This window comes from Cavia porcellus, unplaced genomic scaffold (assembly GCF_034190915.1).
Source record: "Cavia porcellus strain 051 isolate PalLab524CR breed Dunkin Hartley unplaced genomic scaffold, mCavPor4.1 scaffold_3, whole genome shotgun sequence".
Lineage (NCBI taxonomy): Eukaryota > Metazoa > Chordata > Mammalia > Rodentia > Caviidae > Cavia > Cavia porcellus.
Genome location: NW_026947486.1, coordinates 118,806,177 through 118,824,437, shown reverse-complemented (window position 1 = coordinate 118,824,437; position 18,261 = coordinate 118,806,177). Strand labels below are relative to the sequence as shown.

Below are 18,261 nucleotides of genomic sequence, written 5' to 3'. Positions count from 1 at the left end.
AGTCTGCTCATTCAATTCAGAGACCTGTTTCCCAGAAATGAACTAATCATGGTCAAAGGTTTTTTTTTTTTTTTAATAGTGAGAGACAGGGGGTAATGAGAAAGAGATATTCATAAGATCCATTGAGATTCCACAGCCCATACTGGGTGGATCCAGAACCCGGACAGTCCCCTGACAAGGTCTCCTTGTTTCTCGTATCAGCAGATGTCATTTGTGAGCTCTGCACTCGGATCCAAGTTTTCTTCTCCGTTTCCAGTGAAACATCTGTGCTACCCTTTGGGATACATCCTGCTTTTGAGTGGGTCCCGGTACCTCTCTGGCCGGAGTCTTCCTTAAGGCTTTGGCTCCTAGAGATGCCAGCTTTTCACCATTAATATTTATATTTGAACCCGTAAAGTACTATTTTAAAAATGATAAAACAATCTTTGAATACTTCTAAACATGAAAGATGAATTCTGGCAGTTGTAGTACATTGTATTCTTTAATATTAATATGACATATGTCAAGTTACTTTAATTGCTAAAACAACTACTCGAGGCGTTTCATGGGTTGCCTAAGGTTGCATAGCTAATAAACCCAAATGCACATCTTGATACCCTTTAACTTCTCCTTCTCTGGGTGTAGTTTGTAGTCATCTCGGCAATCCTGTAAGTTAAGCAAGGGAAGGATTTCTTCACTTGTCTTACTTAATTTTTTTTTCTACCCTATCACAACATTTAGAACAAAAATAGTCACCTAGCATTTAATAAAATGCATTGAATAATTAAGTGAATTGAATGATGTTTATGAACTATAGAACTCCTTCAAAATGACTTCTGCTAGGTTTTAATGTCAAGAATGACAGTTAAGAGTGAGAAGTATATTGCATTTGTGTTTTTCTTTTCCCTTCCTTCTTTTCTCCTCTCCCCAATCTCAGTTGTTCTTTTTCGCTTTTGAGTAGTTTCTTCCCATTTCACAATAACTATTGTAGTTTTTCGACCTTATTTACTCTTTCAGTATCTTACACTAGGGAGACAATATGGTGTTTACACATGCAAGTCTGGTTTATGATTCACTTATGCTACGGTCTCAAGTTGCATCCATTTACCTATAAAAACCTTGAGTTTATCCTCAGGGTTTTTTAGAACAGGAGTCTTGCTCACTGCTAGAGATAAATACAGGCACATTGACTTTCACTTAAGACTTCCTAATTGGTTCCTTGTGGCTTTTACAGCCTCGATTAACTAGATATTAGAAATAGTTACATATTCATTAAAGTGAAACTTCTGGGCCCAAGTTAAGAATAGGAAAATCTGAGATCCATAGATATATACTTCTGTAACTCGCTGAACAGTCTACATCAAATAAGACATATAGGGCACAGTAAGACTCGGGTTTGTAGCTCTTGGTCCATTTCCTGATTCTACAGCATACTCCTGTACCCTTGGGAAGAGTCATTTGTTTCACCTTATGCCTCTTTTCCCTTGAAATACCCGAAGACTTATAAATCATAGGAGGCAGCTGAGGGAAGCTGGAGGACTGTTAACATTTGGTGGCCTCTTCGAGCTTGGTTGTCTCATCTCTGTAACGTGAGGGGTTGGGTAGACTTAGATATAATTTATGGATCCATCTGATACTGTTTCTCTGGGTTAGATGAAGGTATATCTCAGTAAAAAGTTCTCTTTTTTGAGTCCTGTTCACTCATGCAACAAAATTTGATGAATCAGCTGTATACCAGATGCTCTTCCCAGGAACAGACTGTTCCAGGCTTTTGTTTGTGTCTCTCTGTTTGGAAAGTAGCTGGAACATATTCGGTAAACCTCATGCTAATGCTGGACTAAGAGATCAAGTACTGCCTATGGTTGGCTTCCTGCAAAGTTAATCATTGTGACAGATGGGAACTGCTGTCTATTTTGGTTAAGATATAAGGCTATTTATTTGGTCTGGTCTATTGATAGAAATCTTCTTGACTTAAAATATTTAGACATGTAACTTTCCTATTATGAATTACCATTATCCCTTTCTGTTTTTGCATTCCTCCAGCCTGTCTCCTAAGCATCCAAATATTCCTGAAGACAGCACTGACAACATCACTATCTTCACCCGAATCTTGGATCGCCTTCTGGATGGCTATGACAACCGGCTGCGACCTGGGCTTGGAGGTCAGTGGTTCTTTGAAGATTCTCCTCTAGAGAAACCCACAATATAAGTCAAGGAGCAGAATAGGAAACAACAAATTGGAATGAGATCAAGAGATGGAGGTAGAGAGAGGAAGCGAGAAGGGAGGAAAGGCGACATAAAAAAGAATTGCGATATGTTATATGCAGGTACCAACTCCGACAATGTGCTAATAAAAATGAAACTTGGCAAAGATGCTCTTTTTGGCTGTCCTCAGGCAAAATGAAACGAATAGTCCGTTGAGTAAGGCAAGTGTAAATCTGGGTTTCTTTCCCCCGAGCATTAGAAGTTAGTTTGACTCTTTCATTTTAGTGCCTGATTCTCTCTAATGTGCTTTTGATAGGCTCTGGATTTTTACTTAGGCAAATGTGTGTGGAGTATTATATACCAGTGCTTGAGAAAACCAATTTCTAGTGACAAAAACTAATGCCTGCCTGAATGACAAGTGAGACCCAGGAGAAGATGAGAATCATGGTTCTCACAACCCTGAGCACATGTCAGCCGAGTACTCTGAAGATTAATAGTTCCCTGGGCGAGGTGGGAGTTTAGTTGATGGTCAGTTCAGTAGCATCAGCGACACGATCATAATGAAATAAATGCATTAGGACGTGCCACAGGCTGTGTTGAAATGGCGTGTATACAAGCGCGTGTGTTTAACTTTTTCCAAAACCATCTGAGAATCACTTGCACATATCATGCCTCCTTGTCCCTCATACTTCAGTGCATATTGCCTTAGAACGAAGATATCATTTTATAAAGCCACACTACAGTTAGAAATTCAGAAAATGTAATCTCTAACATAACACTTTTTTCCCATTTCAGTCCATGATTCAGTTTTTTAAATTATTTCCAAAGTGTACTTTCTATCAATATTTTGTGATTTGGGATTCAATCCAGGATTATGTTTTATATTTATTGGCATGTCATTTTAACCTATAATCTGATATCATTATTCAACATTCTTTTGTTTCATAATGTCAATCAAATCTCCCTCATTCATTTTTAAAAATAAACCCCCAGGAGTTAGCTTGTATTTTGCTCAGGGTATGTCTGTTTGCCCCATTATTGGTAATGCTAATTAGATGTTCAGGTTATCCACTCTAAACTACTATTTTAAACTGATAATTAAAAAGTAATTATTGGAGAAATTCTTTGAGATGATTATGTTCCTCTTCCAACTTGTATTCAATACTTTTAGCATCTGTTGGTTATTCTTGCATGAATAATAACAATTACAGCTACAAAATAGATGATGTTTTCTCTATTATTCCTCTGCATTTATTAGATGGCATTGTGCTGTAAGCAATAATCTTTCTTTCTCTTTAATTAATTAGCTAATTGTCAGTATGAATGCACTCCTATTTTACTCAATGGATTATAAAACACTGATGTCGTTAATTCACTTTCATTAAAAGTTTTGCTCATGTTTGCCCTGTAGGAGCCTATTCAGTTCTGCTTCTGTTTCCTTTTGATATGGTTGCCTCATTTTGGGGGAACACTTTTAATATATGTCATAACAGTACACTCTAGATTTATTTTGTATTTTCCCTGCTTCAGCCTCAAAATCAGCCAATTTTCCCAAGAAATGAAATCTTTTTGTGAGAGGTTATGTTTAGAATAAATCTTCGGAGTGTTACGTGTTGTCAGTGCTATAAGGTAATAACCAACAATAGTTGTTTCTATGACTTCTCTGTGGACAGAACTTGAGGAATAGCAAACACAGACATTCACACACATGCATCACATATATGTCATTTACACACACCTGTACATATTTATGTATAAGTATACGCATGCATATGTATATGTGTAATAAGTTTGTCTCAATACTAGTAGTTCCAGCCCAATCCAGTACTTTACACTGATATTTGGTTAATCCTACTCTGTATTCAAAACAGTTTTGGAATTCATTCAGCCATACCACTACAAGAAATATAGTAAGTAAAGTGAAGGTTATATTTTAAGTTTTGTGGTTTTTAGCGAAAGGCTACATGACGATTGCTTTGATATAAATAATGGATTAGAGCAGTGCAGTATGAGAGGAAGTGATCCATCACAGATTAAGTGCTGTCTTCCAGGATGAAGATGGTGACTTTGAAAAGGAGAGAATTCAGTGACTAGATAATGGGTTTAGGAAAGGGGAGGATAAAAAGATAACCTCTAGTTACTGGCTTGTGTGATTGAATGGTAGTAATTGCTTTTTTCAGTTTTTATTAGTATATGTTTGCATTAGGTAAGGATTACATTTCTTGTGTGGAGTTAGTACGTGTGTGACCCTTCTTAGTCTTTTTTCATCCCTTTTCTCCCCTCCTTATTCTCGCCACCTCTCAATCACTGTCTCATTTGAAAAATTGCTTGCCCTACTTCCTACTGTCTATCTTTTATTTTGTTCCTTATTTATACTTTTGAGTTTCACATACAAGAGAAGCCATGTGGTGTTAACCTTGCATATCTGACTTATTTCGCTTAACATTGTCATGCTAAAGATGGCAATACTTTCTAGAATAGGGAAACACCAGAGGAGAAGTAATGCTATGCTGTTCTATTACTTTGGGAGTTATATTTGAGACAGTGGAGAAAGAAACAGCACATGAAAATCAGTACATTTGTAGATATGCAGCTTTGAATGCCTTTGAAAAATATGCGTGGATACTTTCGTTTCTGCTAACATGAAGTAATATGAAGTAATAAGGGGCAGATTTATCATCTCATCTTAAAGAAAGACCACGAAATAAATATACTCTGTGTTTTTCAAAACCGAACAAAGCCAGCACAAGATAAAGACCCTTCAAGGAAAGGAAGCAATGGGAGTTAGGATCGCATTGTGCTTCCTCTCCTGAGAGAATGTTCAGGCTGCACTGCAGGGAAAGGGAAGCCCAGTGGCACCCGGTGGACTTTTTCAATTGAGTCAATGAGAAAGAAATGGATAGGACAAGGTGGCTAGAATTTTAGGGCAGAGGAGAAGGTAGCCCTTTGTAGAAGACAGAGAGGGAGAGGTGAAGAAGGAGGAAGAAGAGGAGGGGAGGAGGGATCCAGGGAGGGGAAGAGAGAAGGAGGGGACAAGGAGAAGGGTGAAGGGTGAAGAGCTCCACAAATGTGTGCAGAACTTTCCTCAGGTTTTCAGGTAAGATTTTCCCAGATCACGCATACAGGCAGACAATCCAAGGCTGAGAAAGAGAGTCCACTGGAAAAACTGGGTGGGACAACAGGGTTGTAAAACAGATTGTACTTCTGCTGCTCACAGTGAAAAACCTTATAACACATGGAGCATGACTTAGGGCCCTTAAGGTTGGGACCTCAGGCATGTGGCAGAATCACTGCTCTGATTCCACATCCCAAAGCTTAAAATCAAACTCCAAAAGAATCAAAGTGTTTCCAAGTAATTTAACAAGATATCTCAGTAAGTATCAAGACTACTTACATCCATGCACAAAAATGTGAAATTTACAGTGGTGACAGTTGAGTCAAAAATTATAAAGCATGCAAAGCAAGAAAATATGACCCAAAAAGGACAGCACAAATGATCAGTAGAAGCATATGTATAAATGTCATAGATGAAATAATTGTTACATAAGCACATTAAAAGGGTTCTTATATTTACATTATGGATGTTCAGATGTTGGAGGAAAGCATAGGTGTCGGTATCGAATAAGATAAAGAAATACAGTATGTGGGATGGAGGTAACATTAACAGGAAGTTAAACATGATGAAGAATAAGTTAATGGTGAAGACACCAGTTCTAGCAAAAATGAAAGATAGAGGTTAAATGACTGAAAAAACAAACAGAGCAGACCACTGATGCATTGTGGGATAGCTTCAAGTAGCCTGATATTAGTTTAGTTGGATTATCTAAAGAGGACCATAAAATGTTTTTGAAGAAAAAAACTGGTCAAAAATATTCTGAATTTGTTGAAAATTATAATCTTTTCTAGAGAATAAGCTGATGAAACTGTAAGTACAAGAAACAAGAAAAATTTTCACCAAGGGAAGTGAGCTGATTGCTTAGAGCCAGTGGGAAAGAGAAAACTTTAAATGGAAATAGAATAAAATATACATTATACATAAAGGCAAATCTTTAAAAGAATAGCAGACTTCTTTTCAGTAGTGCAGCTACAGTTTCAAGGATTTAAATGGGAAAAAGTCAATGCAAAATTCAGTAATCAGATAAAATATACTAAAACACAAAGGCAAAAAGAACACTTTTCTAAACACACACACACACACACACACACACACACACATATATATATATATATATATATATATATATATATATATAGTGAAAAACCTATTACCAACATATCTACACTGAAAAACATATTAATGGAAATGTGTCAAGTACAAGAAAATAAGCCCAGATAGAAATCTTGATCTATTGAAAGGGAAAAAAACAACAGAAATGGAAAATACATGGGCAAATACAAAATAGTTTCTTATTTTCTAAATATCTTTCATTGATAAATGACTGCTTACAGCAAAAAGTAATAACAAGGTATTGTGTGGCTTGTAATAGTTGTATAAAGAAAATTTATGTCAGCCAATAGTACAAAGAAGATGAAGTGGAAATCTATGGTTAGAAACTACACGAGTGGCACAATATTACTTGTAGGAGACTTTAGAAGGATGCATACTATAGAATTTAAAGAAAAATACAGTTAATAAAGCAAGAAAGGGTACAAATTTAATTACTCCAAATATTCAGCCCAAAGGAAGGTAGAAAATAAGGGAAAAGGTAACAAAATATAGATGAATCAACTAAATAGCAAGCTTGTAGATTTGAACTCAACAATTGCCAACATCATATTAAACATCATATTCTGATAGCTTGAATCTGAAATGCCCCCAAATGCTTACGTGTTGAAGATGTGGTCCCCAACTTGCCAAATTATTGGGATGTAGAAGAACCTTTGGTAAGTCAGACCTAGAGGTCAGAAGTGGGGTCACTTGGGCGTGGCCTCCAAGGGAATGGGGAACCCTGGAACTTCCTCTTTCTTCCGTTTCCTGGCCCACCACAAGGTGAGTGCTTTGCTCCACCCCATGTCCTCCTGTGATGACTTTGCCAAACTAAAGGCTCAAAAGTGTCTGGGCCAACTGACCATGGACTGAAACTTCCAAGTCTATGAGCCCACAGGAATCCTTCCTCCTTTGAAGCTGCTTTATTTCAAGTCTCGGAAAGTTGGCACACATTTATGCATCCATATTAAAAGACAGATGTAGCCAAATTGGATCACAGAAAAAAATACAGGACCTAAAATTGTTCCCCAAGAGAAATGCACTTTGAAGATAAGGCCATAAGTAGGTTAAAAGTAAAACGATGGAAAAAGATGCCCCATGCCAGCAGTAATCAAAAAACAGTTGAAACAGCTATTTTTATGGCAGCAAATGTAGGTATAAAAGTGTTACTGGGAGTAAAGAAGGTCACTTAGTCATAATAAAGGGGTCACTTCATCGAGGAGAATATAACAGTCTGCAGTATGTATGTGTCTGATATCAGAGCTTGTAAACAAATAAAAGAAGACTAACAACTGACAGGAAGCCACCAGATGTAACGGGGGTTAGAGATCTCCGTACTGCCTTCTCAGGAGCTAATACAGCAAGTGGACAGAAATCAGTGGTGGCGGTAGAAAGCTGAGCCACAGCGGCAGTTCACTGCATCCAATTGGGAACATAGAATGTTACAATCAAAAACACCAAATACACATTCTTTTGAACTATGCCTGGAACATTTGCCAAAATAGACTGTTTTCTGGCCCATAAAAAACCAATGAGAATTCATAATGTACAAAGTATGTTCTCAGGCTGAAATGTAAATGAGAAGTAATAGAAGTACATCTGGATAATATCTAAGTACTTGGGAGCTAAATAACACACTTCTAAATAACCCATGAGTGAAATAAGAAAGCAAAAGAATGTTTAAAGCGTTTTCCATTGAATAAAATAAAACACATCAAATAAAGCAGTCTCAAGAGAAATCTCCTAACACGAATGACTGTACTGAAAAAGATGAAACCAAATATGTGCATGATAATTGTAAACTGCATAATCTGCAAACATGCACTAATGACATTTTTAAAAGATCAAATAATCACGACTACTCTGATAAAGGATATTAAAAAATAGAAAGATACCTCTTGATCATGGTTGGGAAGAACCAACATAGTGAAAATGGCCATACTCCCAAATTGTTATACAGACTTAATGCAATCCTGATCAAAATACTAACAACATACACCACAGTACTGGAGAAAATATTCCTAAAATTCATTTGGAACCAAAAGAGACCTAGAATAGCCAAAACAATCCTAGGCAATGAAGGCACGGCAGGGGGCGTTGTGGTCCCTGACTTGAAATTATACTACAAAGCTACTGTGATTAAGAAAAAAAAGCATGATACTGCAAAAAACAACAACAAGAAACCAAAAAACAGACCTGACCATCAGTGAAGCAGATTCAAAGATTCAGAAACCTAATTTTTGACAAGGGGTCAAACACATTCGCTGGAAGGACGATCACCTCTTTCACAAATGGTGCTTGGAAAACTGACTTTCCGCATGCCAAAGACTAAAACTGGATCCATGTGTATCACCGCGCACTAAACTCAAGTCAAAATGGACCAAAGAGCTAAACATTAAAACAAAAACAATAAATCTGCTGGAAAATAGAATCGTAAGAACTCTTGAAGACACAGGTTTAGGGACAGATTGCATGAACAAAACCCTGATTCATACTGCAGAAAACCAACAACTGGGATCTTGTATTTTTAAAAAGCTTTTTTACAGCAAAAGAAGTTATCAACAGAACGAAAAGACAACCCACAGAGTGCAAAAATTTTTTAGCCAGTTGTTCCTCAGAGAAATGACTAATATCTAGAACATACACAGAATTGAAAAAAAAAATCAGACCCCCCCCCCGAATTTGAAGACACAGTCCAAAAAATGGGCAACTGAGATGAATGCACACTTCTCAGAAGAAGAAATGTAGATGGCAAATCAATATATGAAAAAATGCTCAACATCACTGGTCATTCGAGAGAGGTCAATTAAAATAGTGCTGAGGTTTCATCTCACACCAGAAACAATGGCTGTCATCAAGGAATCAGTCAGTACCAAATGCTCGAGGGGCTAGTTTTTCTCCACTGTTGGTGGGAATGTACTGGTGTGGCCACTGTGGAAATCAGTGTGGACATTCCTCAAAAAACTAGAATTGGAAGTCCCATTTGACCCAAATATTCCTCATCTGAGTATCTTCCTGGAAGAATTAAAAACATCACACCACAGTGCTATACATTTATAGCAGCACAGTTTGTAATAGTTAAATCTTGGAAACCACCCAAATGCCCATTGACTGAGAAATGGATAAAAAAGATGAGGGCTTTTTTTTCCATAACAGAGTACTACTCAGCCATAAAGAAGGAGAGAATTAAGACATTTCTGGGTAAATGAGTGTACCTTGAGACCATACTCTTATTAAAATAAGTTGGACATGTCTGTGTAAACATTGTGTAAACACTGCATTGTCTCCCTGGTGTGAGAAACTAAAAAAGTAAGTAAGGACCAAATGTACAATAGATATTGCGAAATGGGAAGAAATTGTTCAAAAGGAAAGAGGAACTGTGGAGGGGAAAGGAAGAAACAGAAAAGAGACAAAAGAGATAAAAGAAGGAGAAAATGGAAATGAAAGTGAAGAGGGGTTGAAGGGAGGGAACGGTATTAGGCCAAAAAGAAATCAAGATATATCATGTGGAAGTACAACTTCCCTAAGTTGATTTACGTGTATCTAAATTGTACCAATACTTTAAAAAATAAAACAGACCAAGTAATGATGATTTAATTCTTAAATAGTATTAAATAATAAATGTTAAAATACTGTATTATCATATATAGTTTTATAATTGATATGTGACATGTAATATTGCATTTTATAGTATGTAAACAAATACATTTTATATGGTCATTATATATTTGTATAACTAAGCAAATATAGTAATTATTAAACATTAAATAATTGCAAAATCAGTAGAATGGAAAACACAGACAATAGCTAAAATCATTACAACCAAAATTCACCTTTTTACAGATTAATAAAATCAGTAAACATCAATAGAAGTATCCAGAAGAAAAGAAAGAAGTCAGAATCATGAATGCCTGAAATGAGAGAGTACCTCACTAAAAATCATAACATACAATAGTAATAAGGAAGATAGTAAGGGCACATTGTATTCTAAAAATTGTACCAAAAATTTGACATTAAAAATTCAATAGACAAATTTCTTGGAAGACATGAATTACTACAGTTCACTCAAGGAGCAGGGAAGCGTGTGACTGGCAGCTGATGGAGACAGTGTTGCAGCCAGGTTTGCAAGGAGGACAAGACATACAGGACACATAATTTCAGGAATTTTTCTGCGATAGTCATTCAGGGTCAAATACAGGAAGTGCGGAAAATCTACTCACACACTAAAGACCTAGAGAACGCAGCTGAGGGCCTCGCCCCCATGGCAATGTCCTGCATGAATCCAGCTGAAGACTTAGAACCCATGACAGTGTCTCATGTAAGTCTGTTTCACGGATTTGTACTGGGAAGGCCCAAAGGTCAGCAGTGGAATCTAGACAGTCTGGTGGGATGTCAGTGGGATGAAGGATCTGTGCCAGTAGGCTGATGGTTATGCAGTTGAGGCAGAGAAAGACGCGCAAAGTAAGAACCAGGGCTCCCCTAAAAGTACTACAGGCATCCTCTGTGACAATGAGATCCTGGGTTCCTCTGACGATAACAGCTAAGTTTATATCAGGAAGCCAGTGTGACAAGCCTTTCCTGGAGATTGAGCAGCGCACATCTTCCCCTCCGGAGCCGGGAAGCGAGGCTCAAAGTAAGGACAGAGCTCCCCAAAGTGAACCGCAGCCATTCTCAGCGACCACAAGATCCCGAGTCCTCTGACAGTGAGAACACCTGAGTTCTTACATCAGGAAAGAAGCTCGACAGACTCCTCCAGGAGAGCCCACGGCGACGGGAGAGCCAACAGCACCAAACGACAACAACAACACTGCTTCTTCCTCTGCAGGTCTCCTTTCATGTTGGCAACAGTCCTCAGGTGGGCCCTCCTCACCAGCACCACGCTGCCTCCATTCAGCTGGGTGTTACAAGCTGCCCACCAGTTGCCAGTCCACCACAGGAAGAAGTAACCTGTGTCACCTTCATGCAGCAACCCCCATGGTAAATGTGACCATTATGTACTGCAAACATGAACTGATAAAAAATAAACAAATCAAAAGCATAAATAACCCTGTTTGCATTTTAATGAGATTTTCTTTTAAAAAATCTCCTGGCTTCTATTGTCTTTTCTGGTGAGCTCTGAAATTAGTAAAGGAAGAAATGTTAATATAATAATTCTCAAAAAAATCTAGATAACTGGTGAAAAAAGAGCACATCTCAAGTAATTTTCTGATTCCAAGATTATTCTCATATCAAAATCAAAGACATTACAACAAAAGAAAACAGCAAGGAAATGTCATTCATAAACTCAGAGATGAATATTATTAACAAAATTTTAGAGTATTTACCAACAGAAGTTTACCCTAAGAATGGAAGGCTCGTTTAAAATTCCAACATCATTCACTGTGATTCGCTGAGTTTAAAGAGTTATAAAGGAAGAGCATGATTACCTCCAAAGACACAGATAACTCATTTGACAAAATTCATCTCCATTCACAATAAAAACTCTCAGCAATATGAGAAGAGATTTCCTCCACCCAATAAAGGGCATCTTTGAAAAACATGAATATAATGCTTAAACATACAGCTATTTTAACATAAAATAAATAAATGATCTTTATTTGCATAAACCTTGATTGTTTGTAGAAAATTCTAAGGCATCTGCAAGAATCTACTTGAATTAAATGAGTTTAGGAAGGTTCTAGGCTAAGCCTCTAAAAATTTATCATACTGTTATACAATAGTAAAGGATTGTGATTCTCATTTAATACATGCAAAGAGCAATAGCTTCCAAAGTATGAAATGCATATCAAAACAATTCTCAATACACATGAGAGATACCTACAGTACAAATTACAAAGTATTATTGAAAGATTCGTTTTTATACCATTTTCAGTTCCCTTCAACAATTGCTTATATTTTTCTCTGTATCATTTATTTATTAACTTTTGATTCACACAAAAAATTATACATTTTTAGTGAGTATCATGTGGTATTTCAAGCCATGTTTATATTTTGTAATATTCAAATCAGGACAAGTATCTCCTCCAACACCTATCATTTCTTTGTGGTGAAAACATGCAAAATCTTTTCTTCTAGTTTTTTTTAGATTTTTATAAATTTAGTGTACAGTACATTATAATTATGGATATTTATCCTCCTATTTTACTGTCACTTAGTAGCCACTGATAAACTTTTCCAATGTCTGCCTCCTCCTGCTGTTTCTAATGTCTGCTAGCCATTATACTTCTTTCAACTTGCATGAGTCAACTTGAGTGAGTTAACATAGTATTGGTCTTTCTGTGCCTGGCTTATTTCACTTAACAAAATAACCCCCACGTCCATCCATGTTGTTGCAAATTACAGGATTTTCTCTTTTTATGGCTGATTAGTATTCCACTGTGTATATGTACCCCGCTTTTTTATTTACTCATCAGGTGTTCGACACTTAAATTGTTTGCATTTCTTTGCAGTTGTGCAGTGAGCATGGGAGGAATGTAGCTGTCTTGCTAACATACTAATTCCATTTTGTTTGGCTATATACCCACTGCTTTTAACTTTCAAGGTCTTCTGTATTGTTTTCTGCAATAGCTGTACTAATTCAAATTCCCACTGATAACAATGTGCAAGGTTCCCTGTTTTCCGTCTCTTCGCCAGCCCTTGTTATTTTTTGACCTTCTGTTAATACTCATTCTAACTGGAATGCAATGATATCTCGTTATGTTTTTTGTTTGCATTTGCCTGATGACTAGGGATGAGGAGTGTTTGTGTATGTGTTTGTCATTAGAGAACTACCTAGTTAGGTATATTTTCCATTTTTAAATCAGGTTTTTTTTTTCTTTTTTGCTATTGAGTTGAGTTGTTTACTTATTCTTATCTGGATTTTAATCCCCTGCTTAAGTTTCATATTTTAGATTTAAATCTTCAACTATTTTCTCCCTTTCTGTAGACTGTATCTCACTCTCTTGATGGATTTTTTTTTTTTTGCTATGCTGATGCATTTGGGATGTAATTATGTTTGTCTAGTTTTGCTTTTGTTTCCCATGTTTTCGGGGTCTAATAAAAAAATAAGACAAATTAAAAACAAAAAACCCACACAAAACAAAAATCACCACCCATTCTAGTGTTTGGGAGAATTTGCCCTATGTTTTTCCTAAAAGTTTCATGTTTTAGATTTAAATCTTCAATTGGCTTTAGTTCATTTCTGTCAGTGGTGAGAGATACGAGTGTGGTTTCATTTTTCTGCATGTGGATGTCCAGTTCCCCCCAGCACCATTTAGTGAAAACTGTTCTTTCTTCTGTGTTTGTTCTCAGCCTCTATGTTGAGTATCAGTCGGTGGTGGATGTGCAGTTACTCTTGGGCTATGGCTCACTGCTCTGTGTTATTTTGAGGCCAATACCATCGTTTGTAGTGTCAGATCAGGTATTATAATGAATCCTATTTTGTTCATTTTGCATAAAACTGCTGGGACTATTTGGCTGGTCGTCATTGGGGTTGTTGTTTGGAGTTCCATATGGATTTTAAAGGTTTTTTTCCTTTTTTTCTAGTTGTGAGAAGAATGTCATTGGTATTTTGATAGAGGTTTTAATGGATTTGTAGATTACTTTGAGAGTATGGACATTTTAACAATACTGATTTTTCCAACTCATGAGCCAAAAACATTCCCATTTTCAAAACAATTATTTATTTCTAAGCTTTTAAAATTGTTTTACCTGGTCCATAAAAAGTAAAAATTGCACACATTAATGGATTACCATGCCTTCCATATTATTTGAAACATATTTTCAGACATTTATCATTTCTTTGAGATGAAAGCTTTCAAAATCCTTTTTTCTAGCTCTTCAACACGCACTGCAAGTTGCGGGTACTCGCAAGCACCGCACTGTGCAACAGCAAGCGGAGATTCTTGCTTCTGCTTTCTCCTGTTCTTCTCACTTCCTTTCATTAGTGTTTTATAGCTTTCCTTGTGGTGACATTTCACTTCTTTGGTTAAATTATTCACAGATATTTTTCCCTTTTTTGTGGCTACTATAAATGAGATTGATTTATTGGTTTCTTTTTTCATATAAATTGCTACTGGCATACAGCAATACAACAGATATTTTAAATGTTGATTTTGTCTGCTGAGACTTTGTTGCATTTGTGTGTTAGCTCTAATGGCGCACTGGGAGCTTTTTGGGGCTCTTCTGGAAGTAAGATCATGTCTTCCGCAGACAGTGACAGCTGTACTTCCTCCTTCCCGTCCTCCTTCCTAATTCCTCTGGTTAGGACTTCCAGTATGATGTTGACTAAGGGTGGTGGAAGTGGGCATCCCTGCTGCATTCCAGATTTATTTATTTTTCTTTTCATATTTTTTATTTATTTTTATTTGTTTATTTTTAAACAGGATCTCACTATGTAGCTCAGGCTAGCCTCAAACCCATGGTGATCCTTCCGCCTCAGCCTCCTGAGTGCTGGGATTACAGGTATGTGCCACCATACCTGGCTTATTTTAGATTTAGAGAAAAATTTTCAGTATTTCCCTGCTTAATAAGAGATTACTTATTGATTTGTAATAAAAGGTTTGTATTATGTTGAGGCACATACATTGCTTCTACGCCTAGTTTGGTCAGTTTTCACCATGAATAAATGTTAAATTTTATAGAATACATTTTGTGCATCTAGTGAGATGATCAGATGATTTTTAAAAATATTTTGTCTGAATTCTGTATGTGTTAAATTTGGAAAAATTGCCTGATCCCACACTCTGCCACTATAATCTGAATTATCACTGTACACTTGATTTTTTTTGGTACCAGGAATCAAACTACCTTGCACTTGCCAAGCAGGTGCTGTGCCGCTGAACTATATCCTCAGCTCTGAATTATCTTTTTAATGAGAAAATTTTTCAAATATTAATCTGTCTGAAAGGGGAATTAGGGAACGTCTGTAACTCTGAATTTTCTCAGTAACAAGTGGACCTCTTATTGAAGGTCGTTCACTTTGTGCTGGGGACTGAAGCCGTGGCCTGTGCACTGAACCACATCCCTAGCCTCGCTTAGTTCTTTTGAACTCTAAATCGCCCAGGCTTGGCTTACATGTGTGTTTTTCTTGCTTCAGCCTCCCAGAGTGGACCACCACGCTCGGTTTGTTGAAGGATTTTATTAGAGGATTAGGGAGCCCCTTGGGATCCCTTTGAGTTAGGCGTTACTCTCTGACTCCCAAAATTCACTTTCTTCACAGTACTTTCTTTCTGAAACTAGCGTCTGGATATGGGAACGCAGGTCCTCCAGAGAGCCTGAATTCCAAACATGGGGTCTGCTTAGGAGTTCAGCTGCTTTTTTAGTTCCCTAATTAGTTACTCCTGAAAATTTCCGCTCCCCTCAGCTTAGTGAATTTGATATGAACTGAAAAACAGCACAAAATGTGTGTGAAGGTACCGCACATGTGTGCTGCTCAGGGAAAACTTTGCTCTTCGACATCTCTTACGTTTCAGCTTCTGGAATGGGTGATGGTTTTCAAACAAGTAATAGAAGTGAGTGACTGATGGGAAAGATGTCTGTGTAGTTGCTAAAGGGAATGTTCTTGATTATATTACAACAAGGCTTAGACTTAATTTATTCGCTATCCAACCGGTGTGTTCATTAGGCATGATGTGGAGGAGCAAAGGCTTTGTGAGCTGAGGGAGGCGCAGTTTCCTAGGATAACTGGGTCACTGGCTGTGTTAAAATTGTCCCCTCTGGGGCCATTGTTGGTGCTGCATCATGATTGTAAGAGTTGCTGGCAGAGCAGAAGATTAAAGACAAAAGATAGACTATAAAGAACAAAATCTTAGGACGGGGTGGGATTCCGAAGATATATTACACAGGTTTCATCCCCTGCCCTTTGGAAGTGGCCGTCATTCCTTTCTCCTGACCTCAGTGTTGAACTGACTAAGAAAAATGTGCTTCAGACACCTTTGTGGTTTCAATAGTCCCAGAGATTATTATTATTTTTTAAGATTTATGGTTGGCTCCAGCAGGGCCCCTCCTTGCTGCCCTTTACCTGGCCTCCTTTGAGCAATCCAGCTGGTCTGCAGTCCAGCCTACATTTCCAGCAACACTTGGTGTCCACCACAGTACCTTCCTCAGCAATCTTCACTGTCTCTCAGAGCACCCTTAGGCTTGAACTTTTCCATAATTGTTGCAAATTAAATCCATTCTTTAGGGGAGAGTTTTCGTGCTTTCTCTTCTACAGGCCTTGGACAGATTCTCTAAGTTATGGCTCTGGTTCTGAACGGCGACACACTTTTCTCTGAGGACAGCTGCCTGGTACAGGACTTGACTCCTTGCTGGAGAGGGTGTTGGCAGTGCCCCTGGCCTTATCAACCTTCACTTTCTAGCAGGGACCTTCACCCCATTAGCCAAATCAAAGCACGCGGGGCTGCAGTACTCTCGGCATTGCCTTACCAAATTAGATGCAGCATCCATCTAATAGGGGCTGGAGGGGGGAGGAGACGCCCATCTTTCAGGCAGCCTTGCTCAGAATTTAGTCTTAGCAATAAGAAGCATATTCCAAGATGAGAAATGCCCCCATCTTGTGCCTCCCTGGAAGGCAGTCCAGCTGGGAATTGGGGAGAGAGGGAGCCTTATGTTTGGGGCTGCATCCAATCGGGTGGAGAGTTTTTGTGTTTCTGAGCTGGCCAGGGGAAGGCTTGAATGAGTCTTGGTGTAAATGTTACTGGCCTTTGTTTATCTTCCTGAATTGTAATTCTACTGAAGAGTGGATCTGCGGAGCCCCTCGTGCTTTCACATACCAGAAATGGAACTGGCAGCGTTTTCCCCAAGATTCTACCGGATTATGTACAAAGGTGATTATATCATATGAAACAAAAGACAGTTTTAATTCTTCCTGTTCAGTAGCAGTGCCCTTTCCTGCTTTATCACTGATGCGACTTCATACATAATGCTGAATGGAAACGATCAAAACAGACACCAGTGTTTCATTTCTTATCTCAGGGAGAAAGCTTCCATTTTTCACCATTAATATATGTTTGGTGTAGGTGTTTTCTGGATGCCCTTTTTCAGATTCACAATGTTCTCTTCTATTGCTTGTTTTCTGAAAGGTTTTGATGTGAAAAGTGGATTGTTTTCAAATATCCTTTTTGTGTCAACTGTGGTTTTCTACTATTTTTCTTTATCAGTGTGCTGATGTGCTGAAATGCATTGATTCATTTTCAAATGTTTAAATCAACCTTCGTTATCATGATAACTGTCTCTTTAGCTTAATTGCTATATAGTACAGGTAGATTTGATAAGTGGTGATATAAGTCCTCCAACTTTGTTTTTCTGGAGTATCTTAGCTCTTCATGTCGCATGGTGTTTCTAGATAAGCTTTGAAATCAATTTACCATTTTCTGAAAAGTTCTCTAGGGAAAGGCATTGCATTGAATATGTAGGTTAGCTTTGGGAAGATACTTAATTTTACTAATTCATGTACATGATATGTTCCTACATTTATTTTGTTCACAATTTCTTTTAATAATGCCTTAGGCATATTCACATTATAGATCTGGCATATTTTTCTTTGATCTTGGTCTCAAGACTCAATATTTTAATCCAAGCTTTTAAATGTGTTACAGCTAATTAGAAATATGATTGGTTTACAAATTTTTCCTGTATCCAAAGGATTTGTTGTATTGTCTTCTTAATTCTAACAGTTCTCTGACAATTCTTTTATATTTTTCAGAAGAGGTTAATAACAGGCATCCTTGGTTTGTTCCTAATTTCAGTGGAAAAGCTTTTGATACCCTTGTCTGCTTTGGTGCAATCTTTTGTCGCTTTATTTGATGATCTATAAATGAATTTGGACTCCAGCTATGTTAGTCTTCAGTTTGAGGATTCCACCTTCCTATTGTCCTCTTTGGTCTCCTATT

General features: G+C 37.5%; 1 protein-coding gene across 5 annotated transcripts in view; it reads left to right on the top strand.

Annotated features, from left to right (window-relative positions):
* The window catches only part of Gabra3 (gamma-aminobutyric acid type A receptor subunit alpha3), a 393,665-nt gene that overhangs the window by 256,521 nt on the left and 118,883 nt on the right, over positions 1-18,261 (top strand). For all 5 annotated transcript variants that reach the window (XM_063246537.1, XM_063246536.1, XM_063246535.1 and 2 more), the window contains one exon: positions 2,023-2,141. In XM_063246537.1, the coding sequence (XP_063102607.1) occupies positions 2,023-2,141 (119 nt within the window). The remainder of the gene's footprint in view (positions 1-2,022; positions 2,142-18,261) is intronic.